The sequence below is a fragment of the Pieris napi genome, chromosome 14 (genome assembly GCF_905475465.1).
Source record: "Pieris napi chromosome 14, ilPieNapi1.2, whole genome shotgun sequence".
NCBI classification, from domain to species: Eukaryota; Metazoa; Arthropoda; class Insecta; order Lepidoptera; family Pieridae; genus Pieris; species Pieris napi.
In genome coordinates this window covers 6,553,270-6,574,323 of record NC_062247.1, presented here as the reverse complement: position 1 = coordinate 6,574,323, position 21,054 = coordinate 6,553,270, and the positions used below count along the sequence as shown (strand labels likewise).

Genomic DNA, 21,054 nt, shown 5'->3' with positions numbered 1-21,054 from the left:
TCTATTAGTGGTGTAACAGTCTCTAAAATTGATCTGACACATATCACGGGTTTTATCACGCTAATGTTACAAAGACAAAAATCATAATACAAACAAAATATTTATACTATTAATAAACCACGTATTCTGTTTTGTTTAAGTTGCATTTGCTTAATAATTTAATATATAAATTAGATTATATTTATTTATAAAGATAATTCGACATAAACTTAAAGTACAAAGATGTGGTAATTTACAGTACAAACTTACTACATACATAATAAGAAATTTTACAATTTTATTACTAATGAGATATAACAAAAATATTACATACATATTGATTCATGTTCGTTATATTAAAAAATCCGGTTTATTAATTAAAGAAACACCTAAAAGATAATTGAATTGCAGCTAAGATACATAGCAAATTACGACACAAATCATAAAACCATTTATTATGGCATCACAGTAGTAACCAATAGATAAACATACATAACAGTGTAAATGCTCAAAAACCTGTCGCACTTCCTCACTGATTATCTCATCCGGGTCAGGAGGCCAAGCTATCAGACAGCTAATTATGTTAATGTTGTAATCAACAAAGAAACCTCATAACCGCATAACCATTGTTTTGGGTTAGAATTATTGTATTTCGTACATGTTTGTTAATTAATTACGCTAAAATTTAAAAGTTGGTATGCAAGAATAGAATATTTTCTAATTTTCCTAGGTACCCATAAAAACTTAATGAAAAAAGCATTAATTCATAAAGTCTAAAAACACTCTTAACTAAAATACTGTTTCTTTCTATCATTTCGATTAATAATTTTAATTGTTACTACTGTTAAAACCTAACCACAAAGCATAAAAATCGTGTAAATTTGAGTTATTTCGCTCTAAAAATTATATGATTTATGTGTATGGGTGATCAAGACACCTAATACGTGCTTTTTGCTGGCTGGTCGTAAACTTATTTATCAAATTCGGATGCAGGTTGTTTTTTTTACCTATATATACCTACTATTTGGCCGAATATAGTAGGAACTTGTTACATTGTAGTGAAATACTAATAAAACTGGTCAATTGAGAGAAAAATACAAATTTTGATAAAAAACTATTTTGTTATAATCCAACGTCATTTCAATGTCACGCTAGCGGAAAAGTTTTGCCAAACATTTGGCTAAATGTCCTTATTACTCGTCTATCATGTCTAATATGATTAATCCTGACATTAATATGTTTTATCGATTACGCTGAAAAAAGGCAAAATGAAGCTGTCTCAACTGCATTAGTATGCCATTCGAATAGTTTCAGCAATAATCAATGCAGAGTAATACATTTCATTCTGCATTGCTTCTGTAAAGGAATTGAAAAGTTGTAAATACCGCTTTCCATCGTACATTTAAATATCCAATCATTATTGCCACGAGTCGTATTTTTCTGTAAGTATGAAACACCTGGTATTAGTAGGCTTTAGGGAACATCTATTTCGTTATAACCCTAGGAAACGCGTTTATTTAAATAAGATAATAAAGGTGCGGGGAAATGCTACTAGTATATTGCCTAGAGGTTGGAGGCTGCCTTCCGCATAACGAGAATATTTTGCGGCGCCGCATTGGAACCAAAGTTAATAGTAAACTGCACATTGTCAAAGATTAAAGACTAGATATATTTTAAGGATCGCCATTTTTCTTTCTCTTAAACGTATAAATTTACAAAAAAATAACTAGACATCACTTTAAAATAGTAGCTACTATTACAGTTATTGCGATAATAGAGTTTTTTACGTTTTATAGTAAAATTAAGATCGAAAGTATTGATTATGTCATATCACGCAATAAAATTATATTACTTGAAAATAATTACATTTAGCTAGGGCAACGATTGCAAAATCGTTCATACATACGTAAAATAAATAAATAACTATAAAGATAAGCACCACATAAGAGCTCACAGAGGAACATTATTATGTGTACAATATGTTAATAGTTTACTGAATATCCAATCTATGACCGTGTCGTAAAACTTGCAGACCTTCGAGACGGGCGTGGACGGTTGACGACACCACTCATTCGGACCCTGCCCCAAATACCTACTGTAATTTTATTCAACTATCTGTACCATTGATTGTACGGAATTACACGATTATTACTGTTTTTGCATAATGGCATCGAGACCATTTAATTAAATTTATTTTGCTAGAACGCATACGTAGGCGCAATTTTTTCTCTTGAATCTTTGTAAACGCTAGAATATCACTATCGTGATAATTTACAAATATAGAATATATTATACGGTTTTAACTAGTTAAAGGAATTAAGCCACAAAACTGGCATTAAATTTTCTTAAATGCTACAAGAATGAGTCATTTAGACTACAACACATGCTATGTATAGTTATTTTATAGTCTCCTTTACCAGAAAGAGACGAAGCTTTCAGAGAGAGTTAAATCGTAACATATATTACAATATTCAAATTCATCCTTATAAAATTATAATAGCAAATTCTGCCTTAGACAGTTGATCAATATTAATAAGCGTTTACGAAACCGACAAAATTATATATAAATAGTACATGTTTTTGTTTCACAAAACAAAATCATTCATTTATGCTTGCAGTCCCATGCATGCTGTGTGAACCCTTAATGCTGTATGCATATGGAATATTGCAATTTTTTATATTCATATTTTAAAGGCAAGAATCTTACTATGCCTAGAAAGTTTACAATTTATAATTGCGTATCTGTTAGGAATAATTACTGCATTGTATGAATATAGATACAAATATAAATAAATAATAATATCAAAAATTGTTTTTATTAAATTCTACCTCGTTGTTATGTTGTTAATAAATACGAAAGCAAATCAGAATTTACTTGCGTGTCGCGTCGTGTTAAATCGGATCGAGACAAAATTATCGCATTACCTGCACGTCTTAATATTTGTTTTTAATTATCTCAATATTTATGTAATGTCTTCTTAGTTTCACAACGCTATTTAAACGCGATATAAAAACGAATAAGTTAATTATTCGTATCAATTATGTATTAATGGCCGTTTAAGATAATAAAATTGACCTAATACGACTAAAAAGCTTATTTATTAATGGTTTAATTTGAAAGTTTCTGTTCAAGTTTGCCAATGACTTACTTAGAAATGTTATTAAATTAATTAAGGTTATCATTAATTATTACGGTATATCATTAATGCTATTTCTAATAAAAACAATAGAAGAAAAAAACAGATTTGCAACAATATTTTTGATAAGTACAGAATTTTAGCTTAAAGCGTAGACGATTTGATATCCACTGAAAGATAGTAGAAAAGAGATGTTTCAATGAAGATTAATATTATGAACCTCATTTGTCCGTGCGTTGTGTCTTATAGTTTGGCAGTGTTAGAAATAGCGTGACCTTTAATTTCAACTTTTACTAATTTAGTTGATTTAAATGATCATTTTATGTAACAGAGTTGAATCGGTAAATTATGCGAGGTCTTGAACTTTGTCTAAAATGTATGTTAATTATAGGATTTCATATTCGCTTGTGACATTTGCAATTTATGAATCTTGACGTGATTTAGACTTAACTAGATTTTGGTAATATTTGTACAGATGAATTTATATTTAGTTGCATAAATACAGTTATTCCCGTCCCGTTAATTTATAGTTATATAAAACCTGGGTGGGGTTTCAATGAAATGTATGACTAAATAAGGATTCAAAAAATTTCATAAGTTTTCTTGCATAAATCGTACTTAACCAAACAAAAATTATCAATAACACCGACTAAATTTATTCAAGTTCAAAAGCAAATATAACATCATGAATTGCATTTTTATTTCGCAACTTGACTTTTTTAAATTATTAGCAAAAATTGTTTCACTGGCTAAATCGGAAATAATAAAAAGAATTACATTTTATTACGAAGAATCATGAAAAATTATAATAAAAACTTTTTCTTACTACCTTTTTTCACTACCTGTCAGACCTTCGTCCATTATTAATTATTTAAAGAGGTTGGTCATACATGGCAAACTAAGGTCAATGATTTATTCCATATCGGTCGAGTTGATTTAAGAAAATAAGTACTCCTTTTTTCCTTTTCGGAAGAAGTCATGTCCGACTTATTTATCATCTTTTGAAGGGTTTAAAATTATAAGACCCTTATTATTTGTACGTACATATGATGATAAATATAAAATTACGTGTAGTAAAAAGAGGATTTCATTTTCATTTTTACTTACTTTAAATTGTTATTACGGCCGTACGTGTTTGAGATGGCCATGGATGGACTACTCGCCAGGAATGATACAAATTAAAATAACAACATATATTTAACTTAAGTTTGGTTTGCTTATAATATTTTCCTATCTGTGAATAATGTAATTTTCAAATTAATGAAGGCTAAACATATGTGTATACAATTTAATTCTTGTTTTTCTCTCTATATTAGATACTTCAACATTATGAAGTTTCATTAGTAGTCTTAGAAATTAAACTTATCTTCAATATTAGAGCAATTTTTTTACTATGAATATTTTTGTTGCTGCACGTAGGAACAAAACATCTAAATAGCTACCAAATCTTAAATATTACCAAAGACGTGTATTTAATAACTACTGCATATAATCTGTAAAGAATTCGGTACTAAAGGACTGTTCAATAAGGAACGTGGTGCTGCGTCGGCGGCGATGCCACTTTTCACCGTCAGAACGTCGCATGCGCAGCGAACACCTTCCCGATATAAAAGCATCAACCGCCCGTTCACCCGCTCGCAGTCTGTGCTCAAACGTTATAGTGTCTACAACCACTGTGCCAGGACTTTGTAATTATGAATACACAGTGTTTTATAGTGTTAGCGCTCGCTTTTGGCGTCGGTACGTACATATTTTAAATATTTAAGGTGTGGTTAGTGGCGAAGTGAAATAATTGTTCCACTGAGTAAAAAGGAATCGCGCATTAATTTAGGCAGAAAATTTGTGGTGTTTCCGATGCTCATTTTTTATTAAAAAATTCATACTAGACGTAAACTATTGAAATTTTTATGGGCTTCACGAATCTAGTCTTGCGGAATAAGCTTCAACGCTTACATCAATTATTTATAAGCCGTTTTGAATATTTACTGAACTCCTATTAGATGAGGGTACTTAAACGTAACCGGAATAAAGGAATCGAGAATGTTCCAGTAATTTTTGAAGTTAAAGAAAGTAGTAGTATAATATATTTTTTCTTTGTATATTTTATATCACATTGCAATAACCTTAACGGTAATGTTAAAGTACATTCCATACCTACCTACTTAACAAAACTTAAAGCGTAAAAAATCAAGGTAAATATTTAATAGGTAAACATTTTTGCCACTTTCCGTGAACGTGTTTCTATAAATTTAAGAATCATTTAAAAGTCTGAAATGTTAGTTGTTTGTTTCCGCTTGCACTAAAACGTGATTCCTGTCTAATTATTTAATTAAAATAAATCATATTATCTAGCAATTTGTTAACAACCTATAATAGCTTTTTAAATTGTTTTATGTGTGCTTTATTTTAAATTCTAAACAAAAGACGGTGCTTAATACAAAAGTACCTTTCACTTTTAATAATAATTATATAGAAACCTTTGCTTTACCAATTCATAGTCGGTCCACTACCTTCGTAAGGTCGTCCTTCGATCTTGTCTTCTTTTATCGTTTTGTGGGAAAAATATCGCTTATTTAATTTACTATAGGTACATAGAAACATTTAACGATCAGATTCACCTTTTTTTCGTTGTTCATTTGTTTCTACTGAAAGGCTGCATATATTTTAACGTATTGTTGTACACGTAACAGCGAGATGAATGAGGCAATTAAGGCCCACGCCCTCATTAAACTTTCTAACCTTATGCTTTACATGTTGCATAACGTGTAAATTGGCCCAGAAAAAAAATTACGTGGCTTTGCATGTTATTTAGAGGAAATTTTCTAGCTACTACGACTTTATTGATACGTTATTAAATTTAAGGTTTTAAAAACATAAATTATGGGCATAAAATGCGACACATACGTCCAGGTCCCATATATCGTTTTCCTCAAGGAATCTTTATACACTAAAATATTATTTAGTTCTGTTTAATACTTTACTTTTTCTTTATCAACATAGAATATTAAAGCAAGAAGTTAATAATTGAAGTAAGTGGTAACAATGAGTTTTCATTGTGAATGAAAACATTTAGGGTTAATATTTTTCTAATTTGTAGAAAAAGTAATGGCAGATAAAAAGTACAATAAATAAATAAGTAATCACATTCGTTTGAAATCGCGTGAAGGCATTCAATTATCCAACGTCGTGGCGCGTACGAATTTCACGAGAAGAAAATCTTGTGAAAATTATTACTGCTTCACTGCGTAGTTATCACTTTTATTAATTATTATTAAAAAAAACACATATTTATAATGTAATGCTATAAAATGTATTGTGCCAATTGTAATACTATTGTTGAGGTAAAATTGCAACAAGAATTTGATATAATAGGTTTTGGCATAATATTTATAATTAAATACTATAAAATTATAATACCCTCAAATTAAATACTTTCTGGAATTGAAAACGTTAAAAACATATATTGATTCTTCGAAACATTTAATTACGTATGATGAAACAGGCATATTTTACTATTTCACTTAGATTGCTACAGTAACGTCTAGATAGGCATTAGTAACGTTAAGTAACGGAAACAAACTGTAATTAGCATTATTCAAAAACAATAAAACGGAAGCTTCATTCATTTATGAGCAACTTTGCAGTCACGTCCCATGACCAGACTTTGTACTTCTTCCTGCGTATGTGGAAAACCTTCTAATTTGAAGGTTGATAGACTCAAAATGGAACAAGAAATTAGGATTTTCTAATTAATAAAGCTTTTACCTTCATCGTTTTAACCTTGGTTGCAAACGAAAAAAATATAATATATAAATAATAGTCAAGAATAATTTACACAATCTTTCATAAGTTAGTACATTTCTGCATTCGAATTTCAATTCGATCAACACATATAGCATTATCTTGTTTCTTATTCTTAACCTAACTTTTTCATATAATTTAGGAAAATATTACATTGATTACTAAAATCTAACACGACAATGTGGTTTCATCCTTACAAAACGATGTTTAAGTTACACGCCGATCAGTTACATTTAAATAAAAGGTTCAATTCGTGTCACTTTGTGACATGGCATAAATTTAAATGGTGTGCTACAAATAAGTTACAGTTTTTTGGAAATACATTTTTTATAAAATCATATAAAAGTTTAAAAAATACTTTCATGTCATTCTTACATGTATTATATTGTAACTAAGCTTTTTTTTAAAAAGGCATGAGTTTGAATATAAAATTAACGGCAAGTTATGTATTTCGTGTTATTAGATGAATATAAATTTTGGATCTATTTTCTTGCATCTTGCTAGTGTTAGTGACATTATGAGATGCAGTGATTGTCTGTCCTTCACAAGACATAAATAACTCCACGGCTGTCTGTATTGTCTCATTTTTATATATGTATATGCGTCTGATGTTACAACACGCATGCTGTGAGGACAATGAATACAATTTATTATCTTACAATGAGCCTTGCTCAAGAACTTTCCACGATAAATTAATAACGAAATAAAAATATATTTCTTAACATTTTATCATTTTATCATATGTCAAAACTACCATTATTATTCAAAGGACATGATTTGACCAATCTACTAGGCTTAACCTAGCTCGAAGTTAATATAAATATTTCATATCCCTTTAAAGTAATTTTCGTTAGGAAAAATAAACTTTGTATGACATAATGCGTAGTCGTTATTTACGATTGGCTGAATTGGAAGACGTATGAAATCGAAAGTGGCAATTCTCAGTGGGTCAGATTGTGCTTTCGCCTACATAACCCCGGTGTTTGACCTTTATCTTAAATAATATTTATGTAATGACCGATGTTATATCATAACGACATTCTATTTAAGTATACCTACAGTACTGTGATAAATCTTACGTTATTTATGATGAGATATCTTGTAATATCAGCAGTGACCTCTCGATATATCTTAATAATAAGAATTAGAAACCTATTAAACGTTACTAAACTGTTTTCACAAAAATTGTTATTTGTAAAAAAGTGTTGAAACATGTAGTAACCTTACGTGTTCTATTGCATTTCGATTTATTTGCGTAAGAGCAAATCATTATAAGATTTTTCTTTCCTCCGTGTTGTCAAAAGTAGTTCACCTCGACTTAAATGAAAGGGTGTCTTCATATGTAGATGAGTTCTAAATATGAATTATTAATAACAATTCATGTGTAGAAACGTTTTGTAAAATTAGGTATTAATTAAGACGATTAAGAATGTAAATTACAGTCGATAATCGTGAATGCATTTTGTAGTTTCCAGTTGTAACCAGTAACAGAAAATTATATTAGAACGAGAACTATGATTTTCTCTGAATAATATGAATAAAACTTTCCACGCAGTCCGGCTTAGAAAGTTGACGACTCTCCAAGTAAACACTAGATTTAGTGAGACCTAGAATAACTGGACATTTCGTTACACGTAGCGGATAAATTCGAAGATGAGAATATTGCAAAACCAGGATGCTGTCCGACTGGTTGGAAAATGTCAACCGGTGTGGTACATGACATAACCCAATGACGTGGAAGTATGCGTACGACCGACATTTTTACGAAATAACCTATTGACATTATCGTTTTATGATCGTCTTGTATTTCAATAAGGGATGTCACAATATTATTTTAACTTGGTCATACGTATATTCAGAATGTATAGTTAACTTGATTATTGATTACGCACGGAAGGGTTATCACTAACGGACTAAAAAAAATGATTGCAATAGATTCATAAATCTGAGTTGTTGTTACCGCAGTTTTACCTAATTATAAAAATATCATATACAATAATATTTTATATAATAATCTTAAAAGACCTAGACTAATAAGAATGTATACAAAATGAACATAATAGTTGAATGGGAATTATTTTAGTGAAGTTTAAATTTGCTTAAATTGATTGAGCTTATATTCCATAGAGCTTTGTTGATAAGAGAGATTTAGAAACGTGTTCCTAGTTATTGCAAAACAAGTTTGTCACATTCCGTGGAGAAAGAGCCCTGCCCGTGTGTTGCAAAATCTGTTGCGTGTTTCTACCGCTTGACAAACCCTGTAGGCAGTAGGATGATGAAATTATAACCTTATATTTTGCATATTTAAAAGCAATAAATATTTGAAATTGTGGTTATAACTAGTGTCACAATTTTATGTTTTGACCCATATAATTTAAAAGTGATCGCAATAAAAACACATGTAATCTTTTAATCAGTAGCCACGCCTTTTTATCTATATGTTTACCTTCTTGTTGTAAAAAAAAAAAACTATATGTGAAGATTTTTAATTGGCCCATAATGTTATATATATATACATCTATTTCTGTATTGTGCTGTGAATCTTCTGAATAAATAAATAAATAAATATTTAAAAAAAATACTAATGGTTGCTTTATATTTCAGCGGTCGCCCAGGAAACCTTCAAATGCCCAGATGACTTCGGCTTCTACCCTCACCACAACTCATGTGACAAATACTGGAAATGTGACAATGGCGTCGCTGAACTCAAGACCTGTGGAAATGGACTCGCCTTCGACAACTCAGACTCCAAATACTTGACCGAAAACTGTGACTACCTACACAACGTTGACTGTGGGGACAGAACACAACTAGGTAAACTATTTAAACATTTTCGCGAAGTATGCTTTAAAGATCTGACAGGCTGTATTTGTAGGTTTTACTCTACTCTACTTTAATTCCCGATCATGTTGCTTGTGTGCCAATATAAATGTTATATTTGCTACAGCTTAGGAAATAGAACAAAGTATTTATTAAATTATAGAATGTCTAGACATCAATCATGACAAAAAGTCAGACATGAATATTTATGACATTTTTGGATCATTTAAGAAGGAAGTAAACGCGAATTTAACTTCATATATGTAAATATGTAGAGGTTTTGTGGTCAAGGTTGAAGGATCTCGGGCCTCTCTCTTGAGCAGGATGTTGTCGAAGGTCATCTAGCTGTTCGGTTTCATGTTTATTGCCACAAATTCTTGAGACATTCCTATGGAATATATTGGACATTAAAAATAATTTACTTAGTGTATGTATGTTCTATGCATGAAGTGGTGAAGTTGGCAACGCAGATATCTAATAACCTGGAGATCCTGGACTAGATAAATAATTGATTTCAGTCCTATGGTACCTTTGAAATTCGCACATTATATGAAATCTTTTTTCACAGAACCTCCAATCTCCACTCCTCACTGCGAAAGACTTTACGGTATCTTCGCTGACGAGGCCAAATGTGACGTTTTCTGGAACTGCTGGAATGGAGAGGCCTCTCGCTACCAGTGCAGCCCTGGACTCGCTTACGACAGAGAAGCTCGCGTGTGCATGTGGGCTGACCAGGTTCCAGAGTGCAGAAACGAAGGTTCATAATAGCTTTTACACATAACGAATCTTTAATAATTACCATTATATATTTAGAAGTACTGAAACTAATTACAACAATAATTCAACAGAAGTAGCAAACGGTTTCTCTTGCGCCAACCCTGGTGAAGTTGCCAATATTGGATCCTTCAGTCGCCACGCTCACCCCGAAGATTGCCGTAAATACTACATCTGTCTCGAAGGTGTTGCCCGTGAATACGGTTGCCCAATTGGAACCGTCTTCAAGATCGGAGACTCAGACGGCACAGGCAACTGTGAAGACCCAGAAGACGTTCCCGGATGGTAAGATATTTATAATTATTATTTAATGCCTTCAAGTTCAAGCAAACCCACATAGACAGTGTCTCTTGAACTTCTGATTTTAATTAATAACATTCTTCTTGTAACACAAATGTCTTATCCTGTGACTAACCTGCACCTTAAAACATGACGTCAGTTAGCAACGGCTAGAAGCTCGCTCTACTAAATACTAGCTTTTGTTAAATATTTAGGTCTAATTATCATGACTAAAGTCGGACCGTTTAGACTGTCACAAAATGGCTCTTCAATGTTCTTCCAAAAGTAATACTTAGCCGATAATAATTACCGTTAAATTAGTTAAGTTAACAGTTTCTTTGACTCAGTAAATGTAATGAGATATAAGGAATATTAATTGTAAATATAAAATGTATACTTTATTATGATATAAATATTTCATCAATGCCTTGTAAAAACGGTACAAAAATGCAGCTATGATTTAGAAAAGCGAGCGTATACTTTTGATAATTAATGTTTAATATTATCGTTGTTGTATAGTTGAGTCAAGGCAGTTCACTCGATATCTAATGTTTGAGCGAGCTCTTGTTACACAATTTTCAATTCTCAGTCAACTAGTAAGTAAAAGTTGCTAGGTATTATAACAGCCTTTTACGTCTGCGAGAGAACGCATAGAGTTAAGAATGTCTAGAGTAGACTTCAGGGAGTAAGGTTCGCGTCCATTTTCAGCGAAGACTACTACGGTGATTTGGACCTGAAGTCTATCCGCAAGAGTGAGCTCCTCGCCGGCCTCAAGAGCGACGGCCAGTCCCGCCCAGACCAGCCCAAGCACCTCAAACCCCGTCCACAAAAAGAACAAAACTGAAATAAACCCACTCTATACAGTCTAATACTCACGTAAAATAAGTTCGTTCACATCGCGAGTGATCTGTATTCACATTGAATGAATCGAATCGCCTTTTTATTTAAATTGCTCGCGATGATGTAGTTAATACGAGTTTCGAATTGTTATGTAAGTGAGTGATACTAAATTGTTTTGTATTCATGTCCAGTTGCCAAATACTCGATGTAACAAACAGTTCAGATAGGACCTAGAAAATCATTCCGTTTAGAAATATTTATTACACTGTTACTATGTTATTTGATAGATCGGTTCTTCCTGTGTATATATCGGTATAAAATTAGTCTACAGATTTTATAATGTTTTGCATTTATGGTATTAGGTTTCGAAAGAACATTCAATAAATTCAATTGACCGTTGTAAATATATTAACTGAAACGTTACGACTGAGTGTTGTTGTTTAATAGACACTGTACTACTTAAGTTTTATTTTTAGTGATAAAATAAACAAAATATATAAAAATCATGAATGTTGTTTTTAGTTCTGACGTTGCACTTGCACTTTCCTCGTAACCACCTTTCACAAACACTATTTCAATTGCATTTACTTTCTAATAACCTTTTAATAACTTCTCTTACAGTCTATCTGTTTCTTAATCTGTAAACAAACTTATGTTACAACTAGCTGGTTCCTTTCTACCGATAGCTGACCTCGTTGTTATCAGGTAAGTTATATTAATATTTAGCGATTTCGAGATATTTGCAAAATTCAATTAATTTTTTGTAAGAATTTAATGCTTTGAAACAGATTTTTTGATTTATGTTATTTTTAGGCGCCGCCAAAGCAGAAATTTTATGAATGTGGATACTGTAAGCATATTTGATTGTTAGAAAATTATGCATCACTGATTGTTCTTATTTAATTTATATGTAAAACATTTCAATAATACGTATTTCCATGGTAGAGTTTTTGTGCAATGTGAATAATGTTTTCTGATACTTACTTGTTGCATTTATATTTCACAGTGAGGATTACTACGGAGATGTAGACCTCAAAGCGTTGAAGAAGCTGGGATACTGAATGTCGAGGAGCGACTCGAAGCACAGACTGAAGTTCAATCTTTTTGATTTAATTTAATTTTGCCTCTACAGAATACGCAAACAAGAGCAAGAAGAGTATTTGCATAATACATTTATAAATTAAGTAATTTTATGTTTGAGTTGTCATAAAATGGAAATCTTCAAAAAAGGAAATGGTTAAGTTGTAAAGGTGAAAAAATATTGTTTTCTCTCTGTATGAAGAGGCGCTCAAGAATAAAGGCAATATGTCTCTAAAAGCAGAGATTTTTTGACAGTAAATGTAATTTTAATTATTGCCAAAAAAACTCTTTGACGTAGTACCAACTGGTACCGTGTTGAAACAAATTTAGTCATACTTAGGAATAGGTTTAGTGTTAAATTTTGATTACATTTTGTAAATAAATATATTAATCTATACTATTTTTTTCTTTTACTGATCCCAGTCATATGTGGTTTTGAGTGGCGCATTCTATTGGTGTTACTACAAGGCTATATAATAATGACGGGTCGCGCCCGTCGCAAAGACTTTTCTTTGAAGGCTATATGACGGTCGATCGAACGGACGATCATAAAATGGGTTATTAAAAAATAGGATTATAGTATAGGTTATTTTATTAATATGAATAGCTCATTACAATCAGTTTATCTTAATAATATAAACGTATCAATGCACGTGATAATGACAGGCTTTCACCATTACAATCTTGATTGCTAAACTCCAAAGATCTTGGAAAGTGTGGGACTTTACAGCACTATGCAAAGGCGATTTAAAACTACTTTTTAAACAAATAGATTTTTATATAATGATTGCTTGATCTTCCAAAGAGATCAATCTTATAAAGCCAATTTTCTTAAAGATTAAATATTTTGAGAAGTAAATTGAATTATTATTTTTAATTACGTTGGATAACAATATTTAAGAATTCCCTTATTGATTAAAATCAACCGGAAGACAAAATAGCTATTGCATTGCATCTGCATACTAGGTCTGTTACTAAAAGAGAAAGATCCAGGTTACACATATAAGGTGTGATATGTACTTCCTAGTAAATAAGACCTAGTAAGGTGATATCATTGCTATCTAGTAACCGGTATGTATGTGAGCAAGCTGACCTAGTTGCTTGATGGCGTCCTGTCGAGAAGTCGCCACTTGAACAGATTTCCAGCCTGAAAATAGCAAAGGTGAGTTTAGTCCGGGACATAGCCAGGTTTTGCGCGGTGGGCCAATCGCGCTTATACTAATTTATAATTATAGCGGCTAACTTATTTCTAAGATGATAACTGACAACGCAATGGATACTGCTGAAGGGTCGTGACATTTATTCAAAAGAGTTGCTAAAACGAAATGATAATTCAGGGTAGTACTAAATAAACCCTATCCGAAAAATAGCTTTAATGTGTATGTGCGCAAAGAAAATAAAAGAATAGTACTAAATAAAATTTGTACCATTCGTATCGTAATTTTTAATTCACCTCCTAAGCTTATCAATTCAAGCATTTTAAAATAGCTTACTTTGACTATTGAACTCCGTCTTGCTCAGCATAAGCTTATCCGGTGTGGTTGTTGAACTACTTGGGTCCTTTGATGCTGTAGTGGAAACCTCTATAGCTTGAGGATCAGGAGTGGTGATATTTAGTGTCATATTGCAGTGCACGTTAGCTGGGTAATCACATACCCCTAATTCCTTAAAAAATATAAATGTATTTATTAAATATTTTGTTTAACTACTATGTTTATGGCCAATTTTTTTTTTAATTAGATGGCGTATAAATAAATAAGCTTTTTACACATGAAAGGATATAATCCAAAATAACTAATTCCAGAATTTAAGGGGCCAATTTTTTGTAATATAACAATAAAAAAGTTGAACTACTTCATACCTTACGTACTGTTATATGTACAATTAACTTAAAAATAAAGCCCAAATCTTATACAAATTTAACATCAAAATCGCACGCAGCAACTGAACTTTTCCAAGTTAAGTGAACGCAAGTTACTACATACATTGATAAAATATAGCAACTGAAATGAAAATTTGGTATAAGTACAGTTTACAACAGACAACCTAACAAAAATGTACTTATTTATTCTAGAACGCGAAGGATATTTAATACTAGAATAAGTTAATCTTAATTACCTCGTTATAAGCTAGTTCCTCTGGGCACTGAAACTTCATGGGTAGTTTATGGACACAAATGAAGAACTCCTTACAGTTATTACTGTTTTTAAAAGCCTCAAACTCTTTATTACATAGCGGCTTCGGTTCTTCTAGAAAATACAAATAGTAACGTCGTATATAATGGGGTTAATCAATTTATCTCCTGTATTGCAATATTTAAAAAAATTGTATTTCTATTTCCTATTATTTAGTGGAATATAGAAGAATTTAACAAAAACTACGTGCGTTTTAAGCAAGTGAATGCTGCGAATTCAATTAGGTTCATTAAATTGAATTAAAGACGTGAAGTAGCAAAGAAACGAACTGATAAGGGATTACTTTCTCATCACGTCACTTGTGCAGATGTTCGAGTAGGAATTTAGTAAGATTTTCTCAACGATAGACATTTTTATACGACTACGTCATAGCCTTGCAAGGCACCTTATATGAACAGCAATGAATATGCTGCTTTTAATAAAATAACCATAAAACGTAAATGGCAGTAATGACTATAGTATCAATGACCCGAGATTTTTACCATATACATAAGCTTAGGTCAGGATCTGTTTATAAGTTATTATTCTTGAGCTCATGGTTACTTAACCAGAAAATCCTAAAAGAAAATGCTGCGTATTTAATGACTTCAGAATTCAATACCGAGAAACTAATTTATTGGCGAGGGAAGAAGTTGTTTCTATATATGTTTAGCGGTCGGAAAAACATCGTTAGCGCAATTCATGATATGATCATCGTACTGTTTTGTAGCCTCAGATTGTAATTGCAACAAAATTATTATTTAGAAGGCGATGCATCACAATTATTAAAATCAAATGAGGTTAATCATATTTGATGAGTTTGTTAGTCTCGAGAAGTATGATAGATATTCGGATGATTTGTGGTTCTGAACTGAACCGCAATGGCAAATTTTAAAAAATCTTTTTTCTAAGATAAATTGTTACCTTTAACGTATCGATGGTTGCAATTTACATTATACTGATAGTCACAATATCCTTCATTTGAAAACAAAAGGCCAGCAGGACATTCCTGTTCCCAGGCCCATCCGTCCCAACAATTGAGGAAGTTGCTGCAGAGGTTTGGAGATGGTATCTGTGTTCGTTTTCCAGAGCAGAGAGGGCTCGCTTCTACTACTGGCTTTCGGGTTGGCAATACTAACAGTTGATTGTGGTATAATGGGTCCATATAGAGTTGCTTCAATACTGCGTCTGACACTGGTATAGTATAGACTACAGATGATCCAATGGTGTTTGGCTGTAAAGTAAAGTTTATCAATAGTAAACTATATAAATACTAATAAAAATAATATATGTGAGACATGTTTATTTTAACGTGCTTAACAAAAATTTAACCCTTAAAAATATGTTCAGTGATCATAAAGCGGCTTCCAAATAAAAAATAGTAACTTTTCTACAGTATACACTTATGATGCGTGATAAAAATTCACTTATTGTCCTCGCATTAATAATATTATTTCATGTTTTATATATAATAACACTATATAGTTTCGGAAAATATTAACGTAGTAATTTCTAATAAGCGATCTCTTCCAGATTTGTAGATTTGTTGTTTGGTAACCTTTGTTGGTATTCAGACCAACAAAGGTTATTTATTAACACTTCGTTGCATACAGAAATATAATACAGTTGACATAATTAAATGAAAAGGATGGCATCTGGCGATCTTATAGCTTTTAAGCGATCTCTTCCAGGCAACCAATGATTTGCAATTTTAATTTATATAATTACTTGAAAGCTATCAAGTCATTTTATAGTAACCAATTACATATTTTATAAAGATTTAATAATCAAGAATTATAATACTTTGTTAATATTATTTCACGCATTATGTTTTATTTATAAAGATAAATACAAAAGAACTTACTCGTAGGAGGCTATAAAATGGATTCAAATAATTAAAGAAAAACGGATTCTTGTCTTTCTCATAATATCCAAGGTTGTATTGATGTGGGTTGGCATAGGTCTTAACAAGGCTTCCTTGTTCATCGAAAACTGAAAACAACAATTTTAACATCGAACCTAAACACAAGGTTAATATTATTTAATATTACGGCCACAATATCTATTCGAGAAATAATTTTTTTGGCAACTTCCAAGCAAAGTACCGCACTGGTTTCAACTAAAGTCTGCTCATCTCAACTAGAGTTCGACAGAAAAACACAGGACTAAACCGCAAGGATACCTTGGGGTTTTTTATTTTCCATGTTCATTATTGACATGTTGAAAGGATACACGATAATTCTTGCAGTACTGTCGTGTAGGAGGATTAGTAATATTACAAGTACTACATTTGTGGCTTGACTTATGATGAAGTAAGTAACTTTGGTAAAAATATGTTTTGACTGTTTATTATATATATAAAAAGTATAAAATAGCAGTTCTTGATAATTTGCATTGTCAACGCTTAGTTATTAAAAAGAGGAAGGAATAGTTATTATGAAATATTTTAATGTGTATTAATATATATATTATGAATAAAATATTAATAGATATCAGTATATTTTCTTATAAAATTAATTAAAATAGTAAATAAATTCAAGAATAATTTATTCATATAGGTAAGAAAATGTACACTTATGAACGTCAAAAAATAAATATAAATGAAATGCTTCTAATTTAACATTTACTAGCTACACTACATACAACCAGTACGTGACGTTATTTAAAAAAAACGATACTAATTATATATTTAATTCCCTAACCATTATAAAGCAATATTATATATAATTTACACAAGTATCAACGTTTAAAGAAATTTACTTAACTTTATCAAAACTTGTTTTATCTGAAGTTCATATTAATTTAAATTGCCACTAAAATTAATTAATACTAAAATTGGGAAATTTTTAATCTTACGTCTGAATAAAAACATACTATTTCTTTATATCAGATATAATAATATAATCCAATGTAATTTAAAATCATTAAGTTTTCTCGGTTAGGAATACAAAAATATGAGCTATATTATATTTTGATATTCTAAAACTTACATAATAGCCTCTTTTGTCTATTGCTGCCTTGTTCCAGTGGGGGGCTGGAATTACAATTCACAGCCTGCGCGACCGCAAGTATAGCTAGTAACTTCCACATCCTTGATACCAATGTCAGGGTTACATTTTAGTCCTAGCTTTTATACTCGCACTTGAAAAGTATATGTACCTAGGTATGTATTTTACAGTATGGACATGCTGGGATTCCTTTTATGTTGATTTGCGTCAAACGATGTAAGATAGCGTGAAAGCCTTATTTGTATTTTTACAGAATGTTTTATAGGGTATATGAACATGTGTTTAAAAAAATATTGTTTTATAAAAAAAGAAGATTTGGGAACTAGGAAGCCAAAGGGAAATTATTATGAACCTTTCCTTGCGAAAAAATTTAGAGAAAAACAACGTAGCGTATTTGTGTGCCTGTTGTTACCTTATTAGTTGATCCAATACCTGAAATATTTTCAAACGGAAAAGTAAAAAAACATTTTTTTTAGTTACAAAATATACCTTGAAAATTTGATTTATTAAATTTTAATAAACATAGACAGACAGTTTATGTAATTATTCATTGTTTAAATTTAGTCTTAAGTGATCCTTATAGAGAATCATATATGTAATATATTTGATTGTATGTAAATGACAGAGTTTGTCTATTTCTTTAACGCTTATAAAGATATATTTATATTTTATGGATACTTAGTATATAGTTTGTATTCCTCAAAATTCAATTAAAATCTAACATATTCAAATTATTACTAGCTGTGCGCCGCGGTTTCCTCCGTGTCAATTAGGTCAAAGCATGATGTTCAGTTGCCCATGGCCTACCTAAATAAATTGTCTAAATAACAACAATTTATTTATCACATTCAAGCAAATAACCAAGCTCTATAATATTATTTAGTTAAAATTAATTATTTATTCTCATGTCCAACCCTTTATTCCTTATAATATTCAACTATTCGAAACAAATCTATAATCTACAAACCATGATTCTCTCTCCGACATAAAATGTATCGAGATGTAATCATACACGTTATGTGAACATGAATGCACTTCCTTGCGATATTGCATGTCACTCACATCGGTAAAATAAGACGAAATAAGTCAATCTAAACGCACGTTCGCATATAGGAATCCATTTGATGATGCCGATTCATGCATGAGATAAAATGATTGGAGAGAATACGATTTTAATAATTGATTTCTGATCTAAAAACAATGAATTTACTAAAAAAACTTTTTAGTAAAAAAGGTGAACCGTAAAATTATTATTTTTGGAATAATAATGAGTTACATGAAAAGAGCAAAGTTACCGTCTCGTGTCTAGTGTGTATAGGATCTTCATAGCAAAACATACATAAAAACCATACTCAAAAAGGAATTCAGTAAATAATACTCGAAATTCTTGATAAAATTAATTTATATCTATTGTTTGGCTCTCACTAGCAATATAACCTGTCTATGATAATGATTTATCTTCATTTCATATAATGTTCAAACCTGTAGCATAATTTACAAAATTTATTACATTCGATCTGAATCATTTTCCACGTTTTTTGTGAGTTTTCATATATACTTACTTCATAGGGAGTAAAAATATGTAAATAATGAAACAGCACATATTATTAAGTAATAAATAAAATGAGTACATACTATTACAACAAGTATAAAAAAAGTTTTAAAACATTATTATACGCTGTGCTTAGAACAAGTTCTATATGAATTTCTAAGTGGTAAGTTTTGTGCAAATTGAATTAAAACCTTTTTGTTCATTTTCTAGTTAATTACGTAGCAAGTAACGCCAACGCATATCGTTAGTCTACTTAAATATCTTATACACGTAACCATTTGCATACTGCAGAGCTAAATTGTGTAATTTTTGTATACTTATTTTACCTGCGCCTACGCATCGCCTTACCTGTATCTCGTAACCAAAGTTGTTCGAATCGTAATGTGTAAGTAAATTCTTGTCTACGACCCATAGATATTAGTTGGTAGTTGATTAACTTTGTAGTGATTTTTAATACAATTAAAGGTCAATAATCTAAAAATTCCTCCAACTGCATATTTTCGAACATTTTTAATTATATTCTATGATATTAGTAATATAACTTCGTGAGAGAATTTTAATTTATTTAATTTTAAAATGAAGTACATAAAGTCATATTTTCAATTCAATTTACTTAAATAGTTTTAATCATTTAAATGTAAAAAAAATATGCAAAATTTTCCATATTATATAGAAAAAAATCGACATCTCAATGAATTATCAAAATTATTTAAATAATTAATACAATACAAAAGGCTTCTTATTCCTTGTTAACACTATTTTCTTAACTTTAACTATATTCTATATTATATATTTTGTTTCCTCAAGTATAGTTAAATTAATTAAGATCAACGAACAAGTGGAAACCCTAAAGTTCCTGGCTCTTCACACTATAATAAATTAGTAAATATTTTCCGCGTCTTTGCCATACATATATACCTACGTTTTATAAAACAAAAAACTGATTTATATGTACTTCGCAATTCGAGCATGGGATGGCGCATAAAGGGTTATAAAATCTTAAACGTTATGTGTCCAAGCCAAATGCGTTAATATTGGTTAACGGTGAAAATATAGGGTGTCTCAGTAAGAGTGCACTTTTTCATTTTAAAATAAAAACAAGTATTTTAAGACAAGAAATAGAACGCGTCATCGGTGAGATACAGCCACATCTCTATGCAAAAGTCATGGAAAATTTCATGAAAAGAGTAATGGCCTGTCATCGGAGCCGTGGGGGTCATTTGCCCATATTTTATTTCATACTTAATCGGAACAAGTCTTCTTTACAATACAAATAAAAATATCACAGCTTTGTCATAAAATACTTGGTTTTATTTTAAAATGAAAAAGTGCACTCTTACTGAGACACCCGTTATTATGTAATAAGCGAGAGTTATCAGCGATCTGTGGATGAAATAAATCTCAGTACTCGTCATTGTCGCTGCTTTCTAGAGCACACGCGCAAAGAAAGCAATATTTGCATGATTGGCACATTGATCTTTTAGGGTTATGTTCCTTTATGTGGGAGATATTTGTTTCGATTTTATTAAAATCGAAACAAATAGCTTGAATTATGAATATCAATTTTCATAATTTTGAGTTTGAATATGAAATGTGCGTTTTTGTTTTGA

At 30.8% G+C, this 21,054-nt stretch overlaps 2 protein-coding genes across 3 annotated transcripts; one reads left to right on the top strand and one right to left on the bottom strand.

Moving 5' to 3' along the window:
* The first annotated feature begins 4,698 nt into the window (after positions 1 to 4,698).
* LOC125055948 (protein obstructor-E) lies at positions 4,699 to 13,107 on the top strand. 2 transcript variants are annotated; one of them, XM_047658709.1, is made up of 5 exons: positions 4,699 to 4,856; positions 9,522 to 9,731; positions 10,306 to 10,494; positions 10,586 to 10,796; positions 12,637 to 13,107. In XM_047658709.1, exons 1-5 carry the CDS (start codon positions 4,811 to 4,813, stop codon positions 12,689 to 12,691), a joined length of 711 nt encoding a protein of 236 aa, XP_047514665.1. In that variant the 5' UTR covers positions 4,699 to 4,810; the 3' UTR covers positions 12,692 to 13,107. The 2 variants fall into 2 exon arrangements, with proteins under 2 accessions (XP_047514665.1, XP_047514664.1); XM_047658708.1 differs by lacking the exon at positions 12,637 to 13,107 and adding an exon at positions 11,499 to 12,136.
* Positions 13,108 to 13,284: 177 nt separating this feature from the next.
* Positions 13,285 to 18,007, bottom strand: LOC125055945. The gene is made up of 6 exons (XM_047658705.1): positions 17,875 to 18,007; positions 16,749 to 16,876; positions 15,809 to 16,118; positions 14,829 to 14,959; positions 14,204 to 14,375; positions 13,285 to 13,857 (listed from the first exon to the last, which is right to left on the bottom strand). The coding sequence occupies exons 1-6, from the start codon at positions 17,972 to 17,974 to the stop codon at positions 13,772 to 13,774; spliced, it is 927 nt and encodes a 308-aa protein (XP_047514661.1). The 5' UTR covers positions 17,975 to 18,007; the 3' UTR covers positions 13,285 to 13,771.
* Positions 18,008 to 21,054: the final 3,047 nt, after the last annotated feature.